The 16,683-nt window shown below is 42.1% G+C and overlaps 1 protein-coding gene across 2 annotated transcripts in view; it reads left to right on the forward strand.

Annotated features, from left to right (window-relative positions):
- Positions 1–10,432, forward strand: part of BABAM1 (BRISC and BRCA1 A complex member 1) — a 52,652-nt gene extending 42,220 nt beyond the window's left edge. The window contains exons 3-8 of one of the 2 annotated variants that reach the window (XM_085873922.1): positions 4,834–4,954; positions 5,235–5,325; positions 5,637–5,661; positions 5,879–6,005; positions 6,411–6,482; positions 6,579–10,432. In XM_085873922.1, coding sequence (XP_085730048.1) covers positions 4,834–4,954; positions 5,235–5,325; positions 5,637–5,661; positions 5,879–6,005; positions 6,411–6,482; positions 6,579–6,773 — 631 coding nt within the window. In that variant the 3' untranslated portion in view covers positions 6,774–10,432. Of the gene's footprint in view, positions 1–4,833; positions 4,955–5,234; positions 5,360–5,636; positions 5,662–5,878; positions 6,006–6,410; positions 6,483–6,578 lie in introns of both variants that reach the window. The other variant, XM_085873921.1, reaches the window with a different exon arrangement.
- The last annotated feature ends 6,251 nt before the right edge of the window (positions 10,433–16,683 follow it).

Raw genomic sequence — 16,683 nt, forward strand, 5'->3', positions numbered from 1 at the left:
TTTAATTATATTTCACTTTTAAAGGTTAAAAAAAATCACGGGTGTGTGTGTGTGTGTGTGTGTGTGTGTGTGTGTGTGTGTGTGTCCTCCATAATCCAAAACCATGAAACCTTTCATCCTAAAACTTTCCTTGCATACCAAGGGATCTCCAAGGAAGTGCATGAATGAAAATTTGGTGTTTCAGTTAATTAAAACATCCCTTTTGAAGACAATTAACGGCCTTATTTAATTATATCCTTTAACAGGTGCAAACTCAGCCACCTTACTCTCTGAGGTCTTGAAGCATATCCTGGGTTCCCTTGCTGGGGTCTGAAGCTGTCATGTTTTTTTGGCTTGCTCAACCATGCCTTGACTTGAAACATGGTGCAATTATTTCTTAACAATAGTTTTTGGTTTTTTTCACTCTCCTCACTCATATTATCGATACCTACGAAACGCTGAATACATGGCAATGCTTATAAATTCCCAGGGACACTGGCATTCGTGGCTTTATTTCATTTCCGTACATGCCATAAGCGTGATAATCTCTTAGACTAAGCCAAGTGACAAGATTTAAGCTCCAGAATTGAACTAGTTCCCAGCATGGTTACTTTGGTCAATACACCCCAATGCTCCAAATGCAAGCTTGTCAACATGAGGATGCGTTCCATCCAATGTCAGTCATGCAACTCTCACTACCACTACTCTTGTGTTAAATTATCAGGGTGTCAGGCAATGGTGTTTTTGACCAACTGGTCATGCCCTGATTGTTGTGGGATTATACCGATCACCCCCTCCCCCACCCCTCCCTCGCCCAATGGACATTTCCCCTTACTTGGTGAGATATCTTGAGTAAGTACCGTCCAAAAAGTACCTGAGGGTACTCATATACCTGTTGCCGATGTCCTCAGCAAACTTCTCTGTGACGTCCTTGAGGACCAAGCCCCATTGGCCTGGCATTGCCTTCTTGTCTTTTGTCTTTTTTTGGCCTTAGTGTGCCCGATAAAGAAGTACCAGACTCTCGATGTTTCGCCGATATCCAAAGTCAAGCATGAGGTGGCTGATTTTTAGCCTATCTGGAATTGGAATTTCAGATGAGGTATTGTAATCGTGCACCGTCCGACTGTCCATCTGTCTGTCTGTCCGTCCATGTCCTCTTTTGACTTCTACGGCCAAATCGCTTGGCCGATATCACTGACATTTGGCAGCAAGGTTCCGCTCCTGTCTGGCAATGGCAATTGCAAAGCTCTTTCCAGTCATGTGACTTTAAGTAGGTCAAAATGACAGACATTAAATTCCTTCAAAATCTTCTCCAGACTCAACAGTCAGAATACTACCAAATTTGGGTTTATTACAACATTGCACCAGGGTAGGGATGTTAAATTGCAAAGGTCATGCTGATCACATGACCAGAAGTGTGTCAAAATGGTCGACTTGATCAATTTTTGTGAAAATCGCATGAATTACTTCCAAAATCTTCTTCTCTAGACCCACCAGTCAGAATTCTACCAAATTTTGGTTCCAACTTTAGAACAAGGTCCTCATGCTAAATTGTGGAGGCCGTGCCGATCACTTGACAAGAAGTGTGTCAAAATGGCGGCCGTGCAAATTTTCTCCAAAATCTTCTTCTCCAGACCCACCAGTCATAATGCTACCAAATTTGGGTTACAACATTAGGCCAGATGCCTGGTGTTGGCTTAATAGTTAGGGTGGTGGGCTTGGGATCTGAGGATCCTGAGTTCAAATCCCACTCGCCTGTTGAATTAATACCAGGTGGAGTTGACTCTGCCTGTCATCCTTCCGAGGTCGGCAAAATGAGTGCCAGCTAGCTGGTATCCTGTGTCAGAGTGACGACCCATCCAGGATTGTGCCCAATAGCCAAAGAGACTGCTTAGGCAGCACCAATGCTCTGCACAGAGTATGGTCTCAATGGATGGATGGATTAGGCCAGGGTAGTAATGTTAAATTGCAGAAGTCATGCCGATCACGTCACCGGAAGTATCAAAATGGCCGACTTAGTCAATTATCCGTAAAAATGCATGAAACCCTTCAAAAATCTGCTTCTCCAGACCTACCATTCAGAATGCACTACCAAATTTGGGTTTCAACATTTGTCCAGGGCCCAGATAAGCTATTGCATGATGAATGTTAATAACAGGTTATTTCCCCCCATTTGCTTTTCAACGAGGTACTTGTGAAGGCTGTCCTCTTTCAGGGTTGTTATATGTAATTGACCTTGAACCACTCTTGTCCTCTATCAGGCAGCCAATGTTCCAAGATAAGAGAGTTGGAGAAGGCCCAAAATTTGTGCTGACAGCCTACACTGCCGATGTTTGCATTTCAATTAGAGGTCCAAACAGTGTCTGTCTTGCAACGTTGCTTGGAAAATTTATCCGCAGCCTCCTCGAGTGAGGTAAATTGGAGTAAAAGTACAGCCCCTCCAGGTGGTCATAATAATAATCTCTCCTTAATAACGCCACCTTCACTTCCACAAAAGTAGTCTGGAAATTTTGATGGGGTTAAATTTCTCAGTCTATCTTGGTAATCTGGATCAAATTGAATAATTATGAAGATGTGTTAGAACAGATTACATGCTGTTTAAAAACAATGGAAGGACTACTTAGGTCTCTGTCTTATAGAGAACACACCCTTGTTATCAATAACTTAATAACAGTGAGGTTATGGCACAAAGTTATTGCCTTGCAGCCACCCAAAGGACTAATCCTTGCCACCCAGTGAGCATTGGTAAAATTATTTTGGAGTGGCTACCACTGGCTTCGGCCTGCTGTACTACACAGCCCCGGAAAGAGGGTGGTTACGGTGTTGTGGATATCACCGGCCGAGTCATGGCTTTTCGTCTGCAAACTGTGCAAAAACTGCTGTTCACTGAACAGCTGCCATGGCGCTCCTTTGCGCATTTTTTGTTAAACAGGATTATAATATTACCAGGCATCTTTTTTTTGATTGACCTAGAACAGATTCATTTTGGCTCACTTCCAAGTTTTTTTACCAAAGCTTGCTGGATACTTGGAAGGGCTTTGGTGTCCACTTGTTAATTGATGCTTAACAAGTTTGCTTAACAATTTTCAAAGGGTTTGTTGCAGCAAGACTTTGGCTATAATATGATCATTTCTCAAGTCGTGAGAATGCTAAACTTTTTGAGAGGAAATGGTGTTGTGGCAAAGTTTTGTGCTTTGTGGTTTGTGGAAACCTTGTAAAGGTTTCATGAAAAGCTGTGATGCCTTTCTTTTTGTATTTGGAATTTTTAAATACATTTTGGAAGTGTTTTTTTTTGTTGTTGTTTTTTATCCCCCGCCGCGTGGCGGAAGGGGGATATTGTTGTCACCCGGGTCGTCCGTCTGTCTGTCTGTCTGTCCGTCCGGCTGGCTGGGCGTCAACATTTATAGCTGTGAGTGCGATAACTCATAAACTGTTCGCCATATCGATTTGAAATTTGGGTCACATGTACCACCTGAAAAGGAAGAACCCTATTGATTTTGGGCATGGCCGGATCCAAGATGGCTGACTGGTTCAATGGCGGGGGATTCCCCATCTCTGATAGGTATATTTTAACATTATGAAGAGCTTTTACAGAAGAGAAATGTTTCATTCAATGAAGATTCAGTTTGGGGATATTGAAAAGAAGGGACGGGGAAATGAGTAACTGAGCATTGAAATAAGAGTTTGGATTTTTTTCCGATGTTGTTGGTTGTTGGTTTTTTTGGGGGGGAGGGGGGGAGGAGAGGGTTCCAAGTGAAGAAGGAGAGATATGATGATGTTATTTTTGAGAGAGGAGGGGGAAATAGATTGAGCTGAGGTTTCAGAAGTAACAACACATGGGATAAAAGGAGTGAAAATGAGGAAAAAAAATGGATGGAAGCACACTTGACTCTCATCAGGTTGGCCTGATTTAACTCGAGACATAAATTAAACGATTCAACAAAATTGTTTGGGACAGAAAATTTGATGACAAACACGAACAGCAAACCAGCAATAAAAATGAAACAGTAAAACACAACGTATCTGGTCCGGGGAACTTAGCTGAGATGAACTGGTCGGAGCGTGAGCCAATCAGTCGTTCTTGTGCGCTAAACCCCGAACCGGAAGTTTCTTTTTATTATTATTTTTCTTTCCTTCTGTCTTTTACCATATAATTTTAATTTGTACTTTTAGATATCTGTGTTAACTTATCTGAACATTACATTATACAGACCAGTTTTTAGATAATTTAATAGTCGGGTAAACTCCACACGTCACTGCAGTGAAATATCTAGCTATGGGGGTGGTGGGTGGTTATAGATTAATGTGCACTTTTTGTTATCGAGGTAATCATCAAACAAATGCATCACTGGAAGTTTGTGGAGTGTTGATGGCAGCATCTGGTAACATTTGCTTGAAGTGAACTCAGCTGCACAAAGTATTCTTGGTATTTCCAACACAGGGTTTAAGCTGCACAAAAAAATGTATTAACAATTTGGCTAATTTGATCTGAAAATGTGCAGCCAAATTCTATTTTTCCTTAGCCAAACAAAAAGTTGTTTGTAAAATTATCCATCCCCAAACATTAAGGTTTTTTCACTCAATCGTTTCCTGAAAATAGCATGGGTGTGTGCATATTTAATAAGATAAACACATCAGCTGAAATCTACACGAGATAAGCTGTACAATTTGGTGATGCAAGTTCATCAAACAAAAGCATTTGAGAGGTGCAAAAGATTTTGAAGTGGACGTGATTCACTGTACGATAACCTTTAAACGTGCAAGGTAAATGCGTACAAGGTAAATCATAAAGCTTAGAATGCTGCTTCAGTCCAGCAGGATACTGTTAATTGTCATTGTTGACTTGTATTGCAGGAGAATGTGTGACTGGTGGCATGCCATCCAGAGAGCCGTGGAGATGTTCCTGAAAACCAAAAACCGGATAAACTCTGAACATACATACTCCCTCATTCTACTCGCCGATACTCCAACCTGGGTACAATATTACTGCCTTAATCATTCTAACTATCGTATTGATCAAATATTTCAATTGCTTTTCCCATATTACTGTAATGTGTCTTTTTAAAACATGTTTGCAAATGGAAGTGCTTAAGGTTGTTAGCTGTCAAATTGCTGGTAATATGCGAGAGGCACACTTATTTGATCAAACGATGTAGTTCTTTAAATATTGCTGCGTTTAGTTTTCACATGATGGTATTGCTGATTAAAGGTGATACACAAATGTTTCAGAAATGCCTTTCCCTGTTGTTGCTCAGGTATGCGGCCCAAGTTCTGACCCCCTGGAAGTGCATCGCTTCTTGTCTGGCGAAGACATAAGAGGGAGTGGGGAAGGTGACAATCGGATTTGTATCCTTTTGCTTTCGTTAAGTCCTCCATTTAGGTATTTATCACCATTATTTATTTATTTATTCATTTAACTCTTGATGTTTTTTTGATCATTCATTTGTTTCATCATTCGTTGTTTTTTAAACACAGTATTTTTTTATTTTTTTGCTGGTTCATTTGTTTCATGTATCCATATTATTTGTTTGTTCATTCACGTGTTCTTATTTAAAGCATTTTGAAGGTATGCACATTGTTTTGTTGGCTTGTTTTGAGATCTCAATCTAAATGTACTAAAATGTGTGATGGATTGTTTCTGCTTGACCTAATCTTAGCTCTGGATGCTCTTCTTCAACTGATGTAAGTCCTTCTCAAGGTGGAATAGTTTCCATCACTGTATTTCATTACATTCCTTTTCTGTTCTGTGTCTTCTCATTGAGTGCCCATTTAGTTGTGTTGGGGATTTTCCACTTTGGATTGCTGACATGCATTTCAAAACCCAAATTACATTGTCATGAGATTATCTGCATGGAATTTTAAAAATGTTGTGCCCAAATTTGATTGATTGTGGCTGTAGATCAGAGCGATGTGAACTTCCAGAGATTGAGGCTGTAACTGACCTACCACCACCATTTGTGGTTCGAGCTGTATGCATCCTCTGTCAGCCACCGGTCCTCCCACTCGTCCTCTCTCCAGCTACACAGGTGATACTTCAGCATTTACTAAACCTGAAAATATTGATAGTTTTTTTTTTTACCAATGACTGAAAACAGGATTCTTCCCAGGCAATTTGATAGAGGCATACCCTCTCCCAATTCCCACTCCCCCACCTTCCCATTCCACCTGATTAGCACCCTATCTTTATCATCTGTGAAATAGCTGTTCTTCACGTTATACTTTATTTGAATAAACTGCATGCTGTTTTCCACACATCCGACTCATTGTTGACAGCATTATGCAACATTTTTCCTCAATCTTTCTCGCTGCGGTTCACATATCTTGGTGTATCAGTTTGCCATCTGATAAACATTGACCGATACAAAGATTGAATTTTTTTAGCATCCTTGGTTTTAAACTTGTTTGACCCAGATCACTTTTCTTCTCTCCAGATGTTGGTATCATCTCCTTACTTTTTCTTTGACCTCGTGTATCTCACCAGTGAAACTCGACTACCTTCAATGGTATGTTTGTTTTTGTATCCGTTCTGTGCTTTATGTAATTATACCTGAAATTATAGTTTACCCTCTTCTTGCTAAGATCTTTCTCCCTAATTTTAGGACCCTTTGCAAGTTGGTCGCTCTGACTGGCAGTGCCACTGTGTAGTGCAGGAGGCTGAAGACCTGACAACTGTTACACCTTCTGTGTGCATCTGTGGGGCTGTTTGCCGCACTCTCACACATCCTCTCCAACGCCCACCACCTGCACTTGCACTGCACAGTTTACCACCATCTCCCCCACTCACCCCAATATAGAGCCAAGATTCCTGCAGCCTTGGCCCATATGTACAGAATGTGGGAGTGGAGAGAAAATGAGTCGTGTTAATATTGTAATTTTAAAGATTGGTGTCCTCCTTGGTGAATCAGCAGATTTTACTCTTCCCAGTAATAATTAGATGTACTCTCAGTGTTATTAAAGCGGTTGTTTCAGTCATATTTTAATTTATAACTTCTTGCAAAAAGCTACAGAAATGTTGATTGTTCTGTGCTAATATGCTTTGTTTCTGGGTTGTTTTCCTGTTAATTAACCAATTAATTTAAATTGTTGATCTTAAACTTCTTGCTCAGTTTCTTATTTAGTTCTTAGTTGATGGGTGGCATTTTTGTTCCCATTCCAAGTTTCCCAGACGTCATTTAAGAGTCAAGTACGGATTGTTGACTTTGAAGCATGTGTTGGCCATACGGGGTGTTTTGGACAAATTAACACTTCCTTGTAGGTCAAGAGCAAAGTTTTTAATGTGGTAAAAACAAATAACTAGAGGTTTTAATTTTGGGCTTGATGTTTTACTGTTACTAAAGATACTACTACTTGATCAGCCCCAATTATTTCCACATTGTGGAGATGACCAGGAAAGGTTTTTGGCCCAATTATTTTGCAAACTGGCTGAACATAGTGACAGTTGGGGCAGTCAGATCACAGTTGGATACAACAATCAAGGATATGAGGTAACAAAAGGGGAGAGAGAAGAGAATGAAACAGTAAACTTATAAGTATGAGAGTTGAGTGAGGTAGATAATGCAGTAGAAAAGATGTGATGAGGGATAGTGAGTGACATGTTGTGGTGGTACACCACTTGCTTAAAGTCTTGGGGGGAAGAGTGCAACTGAACAATCTTTGGAAGGCAGTTCTACAAACGGGAAAAAGAGGAGTAAAGAGTGGAGTTGCAGAAATCCAGGTATGATGGCAGCCTTGCATATGCCATAGATCACGACTTTGGCAAGTCGAGAAAGATACAATTGAAGCGGATTTGGGAAAGATTTAAAAAAAATTGTTTCATGTTGCCAATTTAAATTCGCCAACTCTTCATGAAAGAGGCCGTGACAGTTTGAACACCTGCCCACTATGTATAGTTTAAATTTCTTCTTCCCAGACGCCTGATGTTGATCCTATATTTTTACTCTTCCTGCTCTTTAATTGCTTTAATAAGAGAGTGTACAGGCTGTTTACATGGAATGATGTAAAATATACCGTAGCCTCATGTAATAAATTTCTTTTTCTACTTAAAAGTAAGTTCACCAAATTCTCATTGTTTTTTATTTATTTATTCAATTCTGTACCAGTTTTAAACCAAAATTGCAACAGTGGATTTATCACCTTTATTTATTTTTTTTTCTTTCTCCTTACTTTTATTTCTAGATTTTTTTTATACCCACAAAAGATGGATTCCTAAACTGCAATCCTTCACTTGTTATTGAAGACTAGCAATAGGAATTTGCTTTTTTTATTTTAATACACCATCGCTTCTGAAAGAGCATGCATATCCAATAAAGACAAGCAAATTTATATAACACGATGACAGCAATCTTATTATTTAAAGTAAAGATGCTCTGGATCAACATTGGAATATTGCAGAGTAAATGATAATATAAAGGTGTTTCTATCTCGTCCTATAACATAAATAATGAATTTTGTCTTCTCATCCCAACTCCAAAATTGTTATTCGTTGTTGGTGAGTTAGTCATTGGTTCTCTCATCAACAAACTGTAAGTTCTTGGATTTGACAAATGTGATACGAGTGTGGAATGCACACAGGAGGGAGCACCATACAAGCGTATACTACCCTAAAGAGGATATCCAGGCGATCTCTCAAATACGCAAATATGGTGGAAGTTTGATACTATTTTCAGTATAATATTGTCTCAATTTATTTGTACCACAAATCCCTTGCAATTTTTTTTTCCCTGTGACTGCCACTCCTGATCCTTTGCAATTACAGTGTTATTAAATTACAGATCCTTCCACTAAATAAAGTACTCGAAACCCCCTATCCCCAAGAGTACTTGGGACATTAAAAGTTTTTTTTCAAAGTTTCAACGGAAAATAAAATGACCAATTCAACAAAACCTTTCATTGATTAAAATAGTTTCCCAACCTCACGCACATTTAGTAAAATTTTGAACTCTTGAATATCGCATTAAACACTTGGCGAGAATTAAACACACACTAACATCACAAATATTAAACCTCCCACCCACCACCGCCTTCCCTGAATTATTGACCACACAAATGTAATGCTTTGACCTAATTGACTGTTGCTTTTTTTTTCCAAAGTGAAGGTTCTAGTATAAACATTACTAAAATGTGCTTCAACGAACATGTATCATAACGAAAATTGGTTTTCGTATGTATAGTTAGTTAAATTATATGTACTACTTGTCTTATGATAATTCAATGAAGAATATAAATATGATGTTATTTGGCCATACAGGGTAAGTAGTTGATGGCCAACAAATAGTATTTTATTTTGTCGTCCGTTATTAATTTATTCCAGACTACCAACCCGGGGCGGGTTGGATGTTTTAATATGCATTTTTCATGTGTCCGCTATGGTTGGCGATTTAGTTCAAATGGGGATTAGAGGTGTAATATTTGGTCGAGATGATTAAAGGGACTTGCCCAAGACGGTTGAGGAGTTGGGAGAGAATTTAGTGAGAGAATTAAGGCAAATCGTCAGAATTCTGGTATGAGACTCAGAGTTGGCATTTAGGGTTACAGACAGGGTAATGGAGGGGTCACAACCATCTTTTGGAGTTGGTGGTTGTGGAGGACAAGAACATACACACAATCCTGCACATTACCCAAATGCTATGTCAGTGTCATTTATTTTCTTCTCAAATATGCAATTTCAGTGCAGTTTAACATTTCACCAATGCCATTGGAGCTTCACCACAGCATAAACCACCATTTTATATGCTGCCGATACCCTTCAGGGTCTCCTGCCTGTGCTGATGAGACCATACCACCACTTAATATTTTGTGTGCAGACTCTGGCTGCTGATTGCATCATTTTTTGGAGGCATGGTTGTGCCACTGATGCAGTGCCCTGTGTTACCAGTAGTAGTAGTAAGCTGGTACTCATTTTACTGACCTCGGAAGGATGACAGTTTGAATTCAACTGTGTTAATTCAACGGATCAGAACTAGAACTGAAGACCTTAAGATATTAAGCCAACCACCCTTACCATTTAGCCAACATCAGGCTTCAATACCACCACGACAGTGATTTGTGTGCCTTGAACACCTTTCGGCTTCTCTCTCCTGTAAAGGCTTGGGCCATTTTGCATGATTTTGGCACCCTCAAGGCTTCTCTGCCAGTGTGTGTGGGGCATTGCTACTGCAGCAGTTCTGCATGAAGCATTGGGTCCCAACAGACACCTCTCTCCCTCTATTTCCTATTCCCAGTTCTTACTCATCTTATGTCTGTCTGTCTGTCTCTCATTCCTTTTGTTTTCTTTCTTTATTTTATTGTATTTTTCTTTTCCTCCTTCCATCCCCATTGTTTTATTTCCCCTGCTGGCTGTGAGCATTACAAGTAGTGATTGTTGTTGATTTATTTATTATTCTGTCATTTGGTTTTTTGTTTATTTACTGTGAATAATAGATTATTTTATTCCTAATAAAGGTTGTGTTGCTTATTTGCTTCCGTGGTGCCATTTGGCTCGAAATGAAGCCATTTTGGAGGAAAATAGAATGGGACTATCAAAGCTCGCATTTATAAGAGCTCTGTGTCTCAAGGTCACTGCAAACTGCTGCCCAGAGATGTGTGATTAGATATACCAGCAAGTTGCCCGTGCCCACACTTGATTCTAAACGGGGGAGGGATGGAAAAAGCAAAAATGCAAATGGCGTCTTCAGTCATCCAGCTGGCAAGCTGAGAGCAACAATTCGCATTTATTGCCACATCTGATGCAATTCAAATCCTCCAATGGTGGTGAAGTGCTACATTTGAAACTGCTTCTTCGATTATATGTAGCTTTTTGATGCCTAGGGTCTGTAATAAAAAAATTGTATTGGTGTCAAAGCCAGTGACCAATTGCAAATTAATAGGACGAGTGCGGGCCCGTAGGTGCAGCTTCGTGCCTGCAGTATCAGGTCCCCAGCATCAATTGTGACGTCATATCAAACGAAGAAGAATTGTGACGGCCCCCCCCACTCTCTCCCCCCTCCTCTCTCCCCTCTTGCCCCCCGCCTCTCTCCCCCCTCTCTCCCCCTCCTCTCTCCCTCCCCTCTCTTGCCACCCCTTCCTCTCTCCCCCCTCCTCTCTCTTGCCACCCCTTCCTCTCTCCCCCTCCTCTCTCTTGCCACCCCCTCTCCTCTCTCGCCCCCCTCTCTCCCCCCCTCTCTCCCCCTCCTCTGTCTCCCCTCCTCTCTCCCTCCCCTCTCTTGCCCCCCTCACTCCCCTCTCCTCTCACTCCCCTCTCTCGCCCTTCTCTCTCGCCCCCTCACTCCCCCCCCTCCTCTCTCGGTAAATGTCTACCAAGCACAACGATTAATTTCAACCTTGGGAAACAGCTGTTTCCCTCGGGGAAATTCAAACCTTGGGATAAATTAATAATTTGAATCATAATTAATCAAACCTTGGGAGTAAATAATTAGATTAATTAAATAATAATCAAACCTTGGAATTAATTAATTAATTCAAACCTTGGGAAAGAACAGCTTTCAAACCTTGGGAGACACTTGGGAAAGAGCTGAAATGGATGAGGAAGAACGATATAATATCAAACTTTGAAAAGGCACATACCCAGGTCCCCAGTGTCCATTGTGACGTCATACCAAACAAAAGAATTGTGACGTCAATCCTTCAAAAAAATTTTTTTAATGAGACAAACATTAATTGTGACGTCATAGCACCGTGTCCTGTCATTCGCGGATGACATCATGATCTGTAGGGAGAGTAGGGAGCAGGTTGAAGCGAGCCTTGAGAGGTGGAGGTATGCACTGGAAAGAAGGGGAATGATAGTCAGTAGGAGTAAGACGGAGTACATGTGCGTAAATGAGAGGGAGGGTGGTGGTATGGTGCGGTTGCAAGGAGTTGAGGTGGGGAAGGTGGATTGGTTTAAATACTTGGGATCAACTGTCCAAAGTAACGGAGAGTGTGGGAGAGAAGTGAAAAAGAGAGTGCAGGCAGGATGGAGTGGGTGGAGAAGAGTTGCAGGAGTGATTTGTGACAGAAGGGTAGCTGCAAGAGTGAAGGGGAAAGTATATAAGACGGTAGTGAAACCAGCTATGTTGTATGGTTTGGAGGCGGTGGCACTAACAATAAGACAGGAAGCGGAGCTGGAGGTGGCAGAGTTAAAGATGCTGCGATTCTCGTTGGGAGTGACGAGGATGGATAGGATAAGAAATGAGTATATTAGAGGGACAGCGCAGGTAGGACGGTTTGGACACAAAGTGAGAGAGGCGAGATTGAGATGGTTTGGACATGTGCACAGGAGGGAAACGGAGTATATCGGGAGAAGGATGTTGAAGATGGAGCCGCCAGGCAGGAGGAGAGGAGGAAGGCCAAAGAAGAAGTTCATGGATGCGGTGAGGGCGGACATGCTGGTGGTTGGAGTGTCAATGGAAGATGTGGAGGATCGAGTGAAATGGAGACGGTTGATCCGCTGTGGCGACCCCGAACGGGAGCAAGCCGAAAGAGGAAGAAGAGCACCGTGTCCTGTCATTGGTTCACAGATACATGGCCGTAACTTGGGAACCGCTCGTCCGATTGATATCAAACCTCAAAAAGGCACATCCGCGGGTCCCCGGCAATATTCCTGGCAAGTTTCAATCGGATCGGACCGGTGGTCGTCTGGTTATTAATAATTTGGGGAAAATGGCATGAGAAGGTGGAACGACATCTTCAGCTGCCATATATACACCTTTTCAACACTGAAAAAGCAATAAAATGGCCGTAACTTGGGAACCGCTCGTCCGATCGATATCAAACCTCGAAAAGGCACATCCGCGGGTCCCCGGCAATATTCCTGGCAAGTTTCAATCAGATCGGACCGGCGGTCGTCGAGAAACGGTGGTCGCAGACAGATAAACAGACAGACACACACAGAGATTGCTGGAATTACAGATAGATTATTATTGTGTGTCCATCCTGAGCCTATATTTGCAGACAGGGGAAGCTGGCAAGACCAGCTCGTATTGCCAATGAATTTGTTAGAGGCCTCTACACAGGATCACAGGAAGGAAGTTTCACCCAAATTTATTAACAACTCGAAAGCTTCTGAAAGTGCAAAGCCCATCCACATCCGCTTTGTAATCAGACTTCGTCTTCTTCCATATGCTAAACAAACATGACAAACGGCAAAAAAGATGATTTTAGGCGACCATGACCTTTTGACCTCAAAAGCAATAGGTTTCAGTGATCCAATATGCAAACCCTGCTCAAATTTCAAGACAATCGGATGAAAATTGATGATTTGATGTGATGCTGACCTTTGACCTTTTGATCAAATTATTCATTTGTCTTCTCCATATTCTCATGATAAAGTTTTGTTGATAATTTATGGCAAAAGCTCAAATGGTAAAAGCATTACTGCCCGGACAAACACACACACACACACACACACAATTGCAAAGCCCCCTCTCCCGCTATTTGGGGACGGGCTAATAAATCAGTTTATATATAAAGTATGGCACAATGCATCAGTTTACAAGAAAAACCATGAATACTAAAAACTCCAAAAGAAATCTAAGGCCCCAAAAACTTAATGGCAAAATTACTCATGTAATTCTACTCATGTACCGATAAATTGACAACCTGGAGGGTGAGGCTCTCAGATAAACATGGACATACAAAGGAGATTGAAATGGGGATGAAAGATATTTCAAGCAAATGAAGCTTTGTACAACCGTTGCGAAGTGAAACTCTCTCAGGTTTTGGCCAGTGGGGGGAGGAGGAGGTCCTGCACAAAGATAAGATAGAGGTGATGCACTTGGGAGATTGTGACTCACAGCAGTAAGTCTGACCGATTCCAATAGGTCAACGTCAGCCAATGCCCCACCTTCACAGGTCTCCCCGCCTTTCCGCAACTGATCCCTCTCATAATAACAGCCACTTATCTCAAATAAATTACATGATAAAACTTTCGCAGCTTGTACATGCTGCAATGCACAAAGCTGCATCATTGCTGCATAAAAATACAAATCCTATGGAAGTATAGAACCTTCCCTCACCAAAAAACGGATGCTTCTTATGTGGGACTGGATCCATCCCGTATCAATGTAATTTTAATATTTTGCAGTAGATTTCACATTGATATTTTCATTGAAGATTCTTTTCAAATGATATTAGCCAGAAAAAATAACCTTCTGGAAGAAATGATTACAACTCATTGCAGAGCACTTGGAGTGCAATTTTTGTCGTGTGCCAAACCTCAGGAATTTTTCAATATATCAGATTGAAACTCACACAGCTTATTTGGACATGTGTATTAAATCTGGTCAAAATTAGTCAAAGGTCAAGGTCAATGTCATCCAAAACATGTAAAACACCTATTAGGTGGCATCAAATGTTTCCAAATTAACAAATTGCTGTTTCCATGGCAACTATTATTTCTTAGGATTTTGCAAGAATTGTGCTCTGGACGACATCTTTCTCGTTTGCTTGTTTGTTTGTGAGCATGATATCTCAAAAAGTTAGAGACGGATTCGGACGAATCTTGATGGACTGGTTTGGTATGAAACCTGGTGTTGGTTTAGCGGTTAGGGTGGTTGGCTTGGGATGTTAGGGTCCTGAGTTTGAGCCCCTGTCGGTCGTTGATTTAATACCAGGTGGAGTTGACTCTGTTTTGTCATCCTTCCGAGGTCAGCAAAATGAGTACCAGCTTGCTGGGATGATTGAGCCATTTGAGTATCCTGCATCGGAGTGGTGACCCTTCCAGAATTGTGCCCAATAGCCCAGGAGACTGCTTCAGCAGCACCGACGCTCTGTACAGAGTATGGTCCCAATGGATGGATATTGTCATGTCCACACCGATTAAGACCAACACTGAACGGATAGGACAGAACTGGCTTTTCTCTCCCTTGGACTGTCAATTATGGCGGATTTACGTGCACACGTGGTTGTGAGGAGAAAGGCGAGAACCTTAAGCTTTCATAAAACAAACGGTTTATTCCTGAACTAAAGGAATAAAAAGAACCAAGGGATGATGGAGATGGTGGGTAGAGGTGGGAAAGAAAAGGGGGGGGGGGACATGGAATCGATATAATAAATAATGATATACAATGACAAATAAAACCTCTGGTGCCACACACCAGATTCAATCACAGATGGGGAAAGGGAACAAGAACTTGGTGGCTTATCTCTAGTGTATGAGACGACGAGCAGGTGATGAAGGGGACGGAAGGAGAGACGAAAGCATATGGCAGGACATAGGGACTACGAACGGGGCAAGGCAGGCACATGAGAAGGCAGGCAGGCAGGACGAACAGAGGAACAGTTTCCTCCCTGGCACATTATCTCCTTCACGAGGTCTCCACAGAGTCGATCTCCCTCTCAGAGTCCATAATCTTCCACAGGCCAGCTCTACTCAGACTTCACGATCCTCCAAAATGCACCCCACCCTCACCCCGCATGATTTAGGCTCCTCCCCTCGCTCTCTCTGGACAACACTCCACCCCTCGAAGCGTCCATAGCTCTGCCACCCCCAGCCCTTCCGTTGCCTGGCAGAGCCCCAATGTCACCCAGTCCCACACAGTGGGACATTACAAGGGGTTATACGTATAACTTCCTTTAACCTTAATCCACAATTACTTATTACCGCACACCATCCCCTGTATGGTGCACATTCAAACAAGACAACCCTGAAGCTAACGTTTCCCTACTTAATCACATTGAGATGGGCTAGCGACTCGTACACATACCCTGCTACTCTATATACATTTTTATCTGTTCTCAGGTAATATCTAACCACCCCCACAACCATAATAATATTACATACTTAAACCATGATCAGGTACCTCTTTGTCCTGCCTTATGCACTGCATACATTTTTTGAAAATTATGTAAAATACTTCTGCAACTCATTTTCCATGGAAATACTTCGATCGACAGGATGCTCAGTCTGTGGCTGCCTTTGGAGGCCACTTTGCTATGTGGTTGACCCAGCAGAGGTCCTGATTGATGGTCATGACCGAACCTCTGGAAATAGACAAGGTGGGTTCGTTTTATGATCCTTCTGGAGTGGCAGGCAGTGAGATTTTCCAGCATTGAAGGATATGTTCCATTTATCATTCCAGATTCAAATAAATTCTAGATCAGCTGAGGCCTAAGTCACATTTGCTCTACGGCGAGGATACGGCGGCCGTACGCCCTCTGAATTGACAGAAACGTGCGGCGGCCGCAGAGTTTCTGCGGTGGCCTCAGGGTGGCCCTACGCCGTTTGGCTATATTTTACAGGTCGTAAGGTCGCCATGGAATTATAGCGCGGAGTTACAACTTTTTTCATTTCTACGTTCGCCGTAGCAATTTGACAAGCCGAAACAAAAGAACTGGTAAAAAAAAAAATAACCCATTCGTTACCGTCCGTCTGGCCGCACGTTCGGCTTAGGGCCCCCCTGCGGTCGCCTTGCGTTCGCCTTGCGGGCACCTTGCGTCTGCCTTGAAAATTATATGGCCGCCGCAGGAACGCCCTTAGGTCACCGTGCGACATGAAATCAAAGACCGTACGGCACCCCCACGTTTTCGATCTCCACAATTTGTAAATACGCTGTCCGGCTCCCCGAAATATAAAAACATATGTGACTGCGACATTGTGTGACCGTGGAAATACTGCAGCCGCCGTATAATTGCTAGTGGCCGTAGATTTTGGAGACCCCACGGCCGCCGTGGCAAATGTGACTTAGGCCTGAGAGCGATGCAGTTGCAGTCTGCCAAGCAATGTGGTGC

Source organism: Eptatretus burgeri, chromosome 3 (genome assembly GCF_056783735.1).
Source record: "Eptatretus burgeri isolate ZD-2024b chromosome 3, Ebu_testis_v1, whole genome shotgun sequence".
In the NCBI taxonomy this organism is placed as follows: domain Eukaryota; kingdom Metazoa; phylum Chordata; class Myxini; order Myxiniformes; family Myxinidae; genus Eptatretus; species Eptatretus burgeri.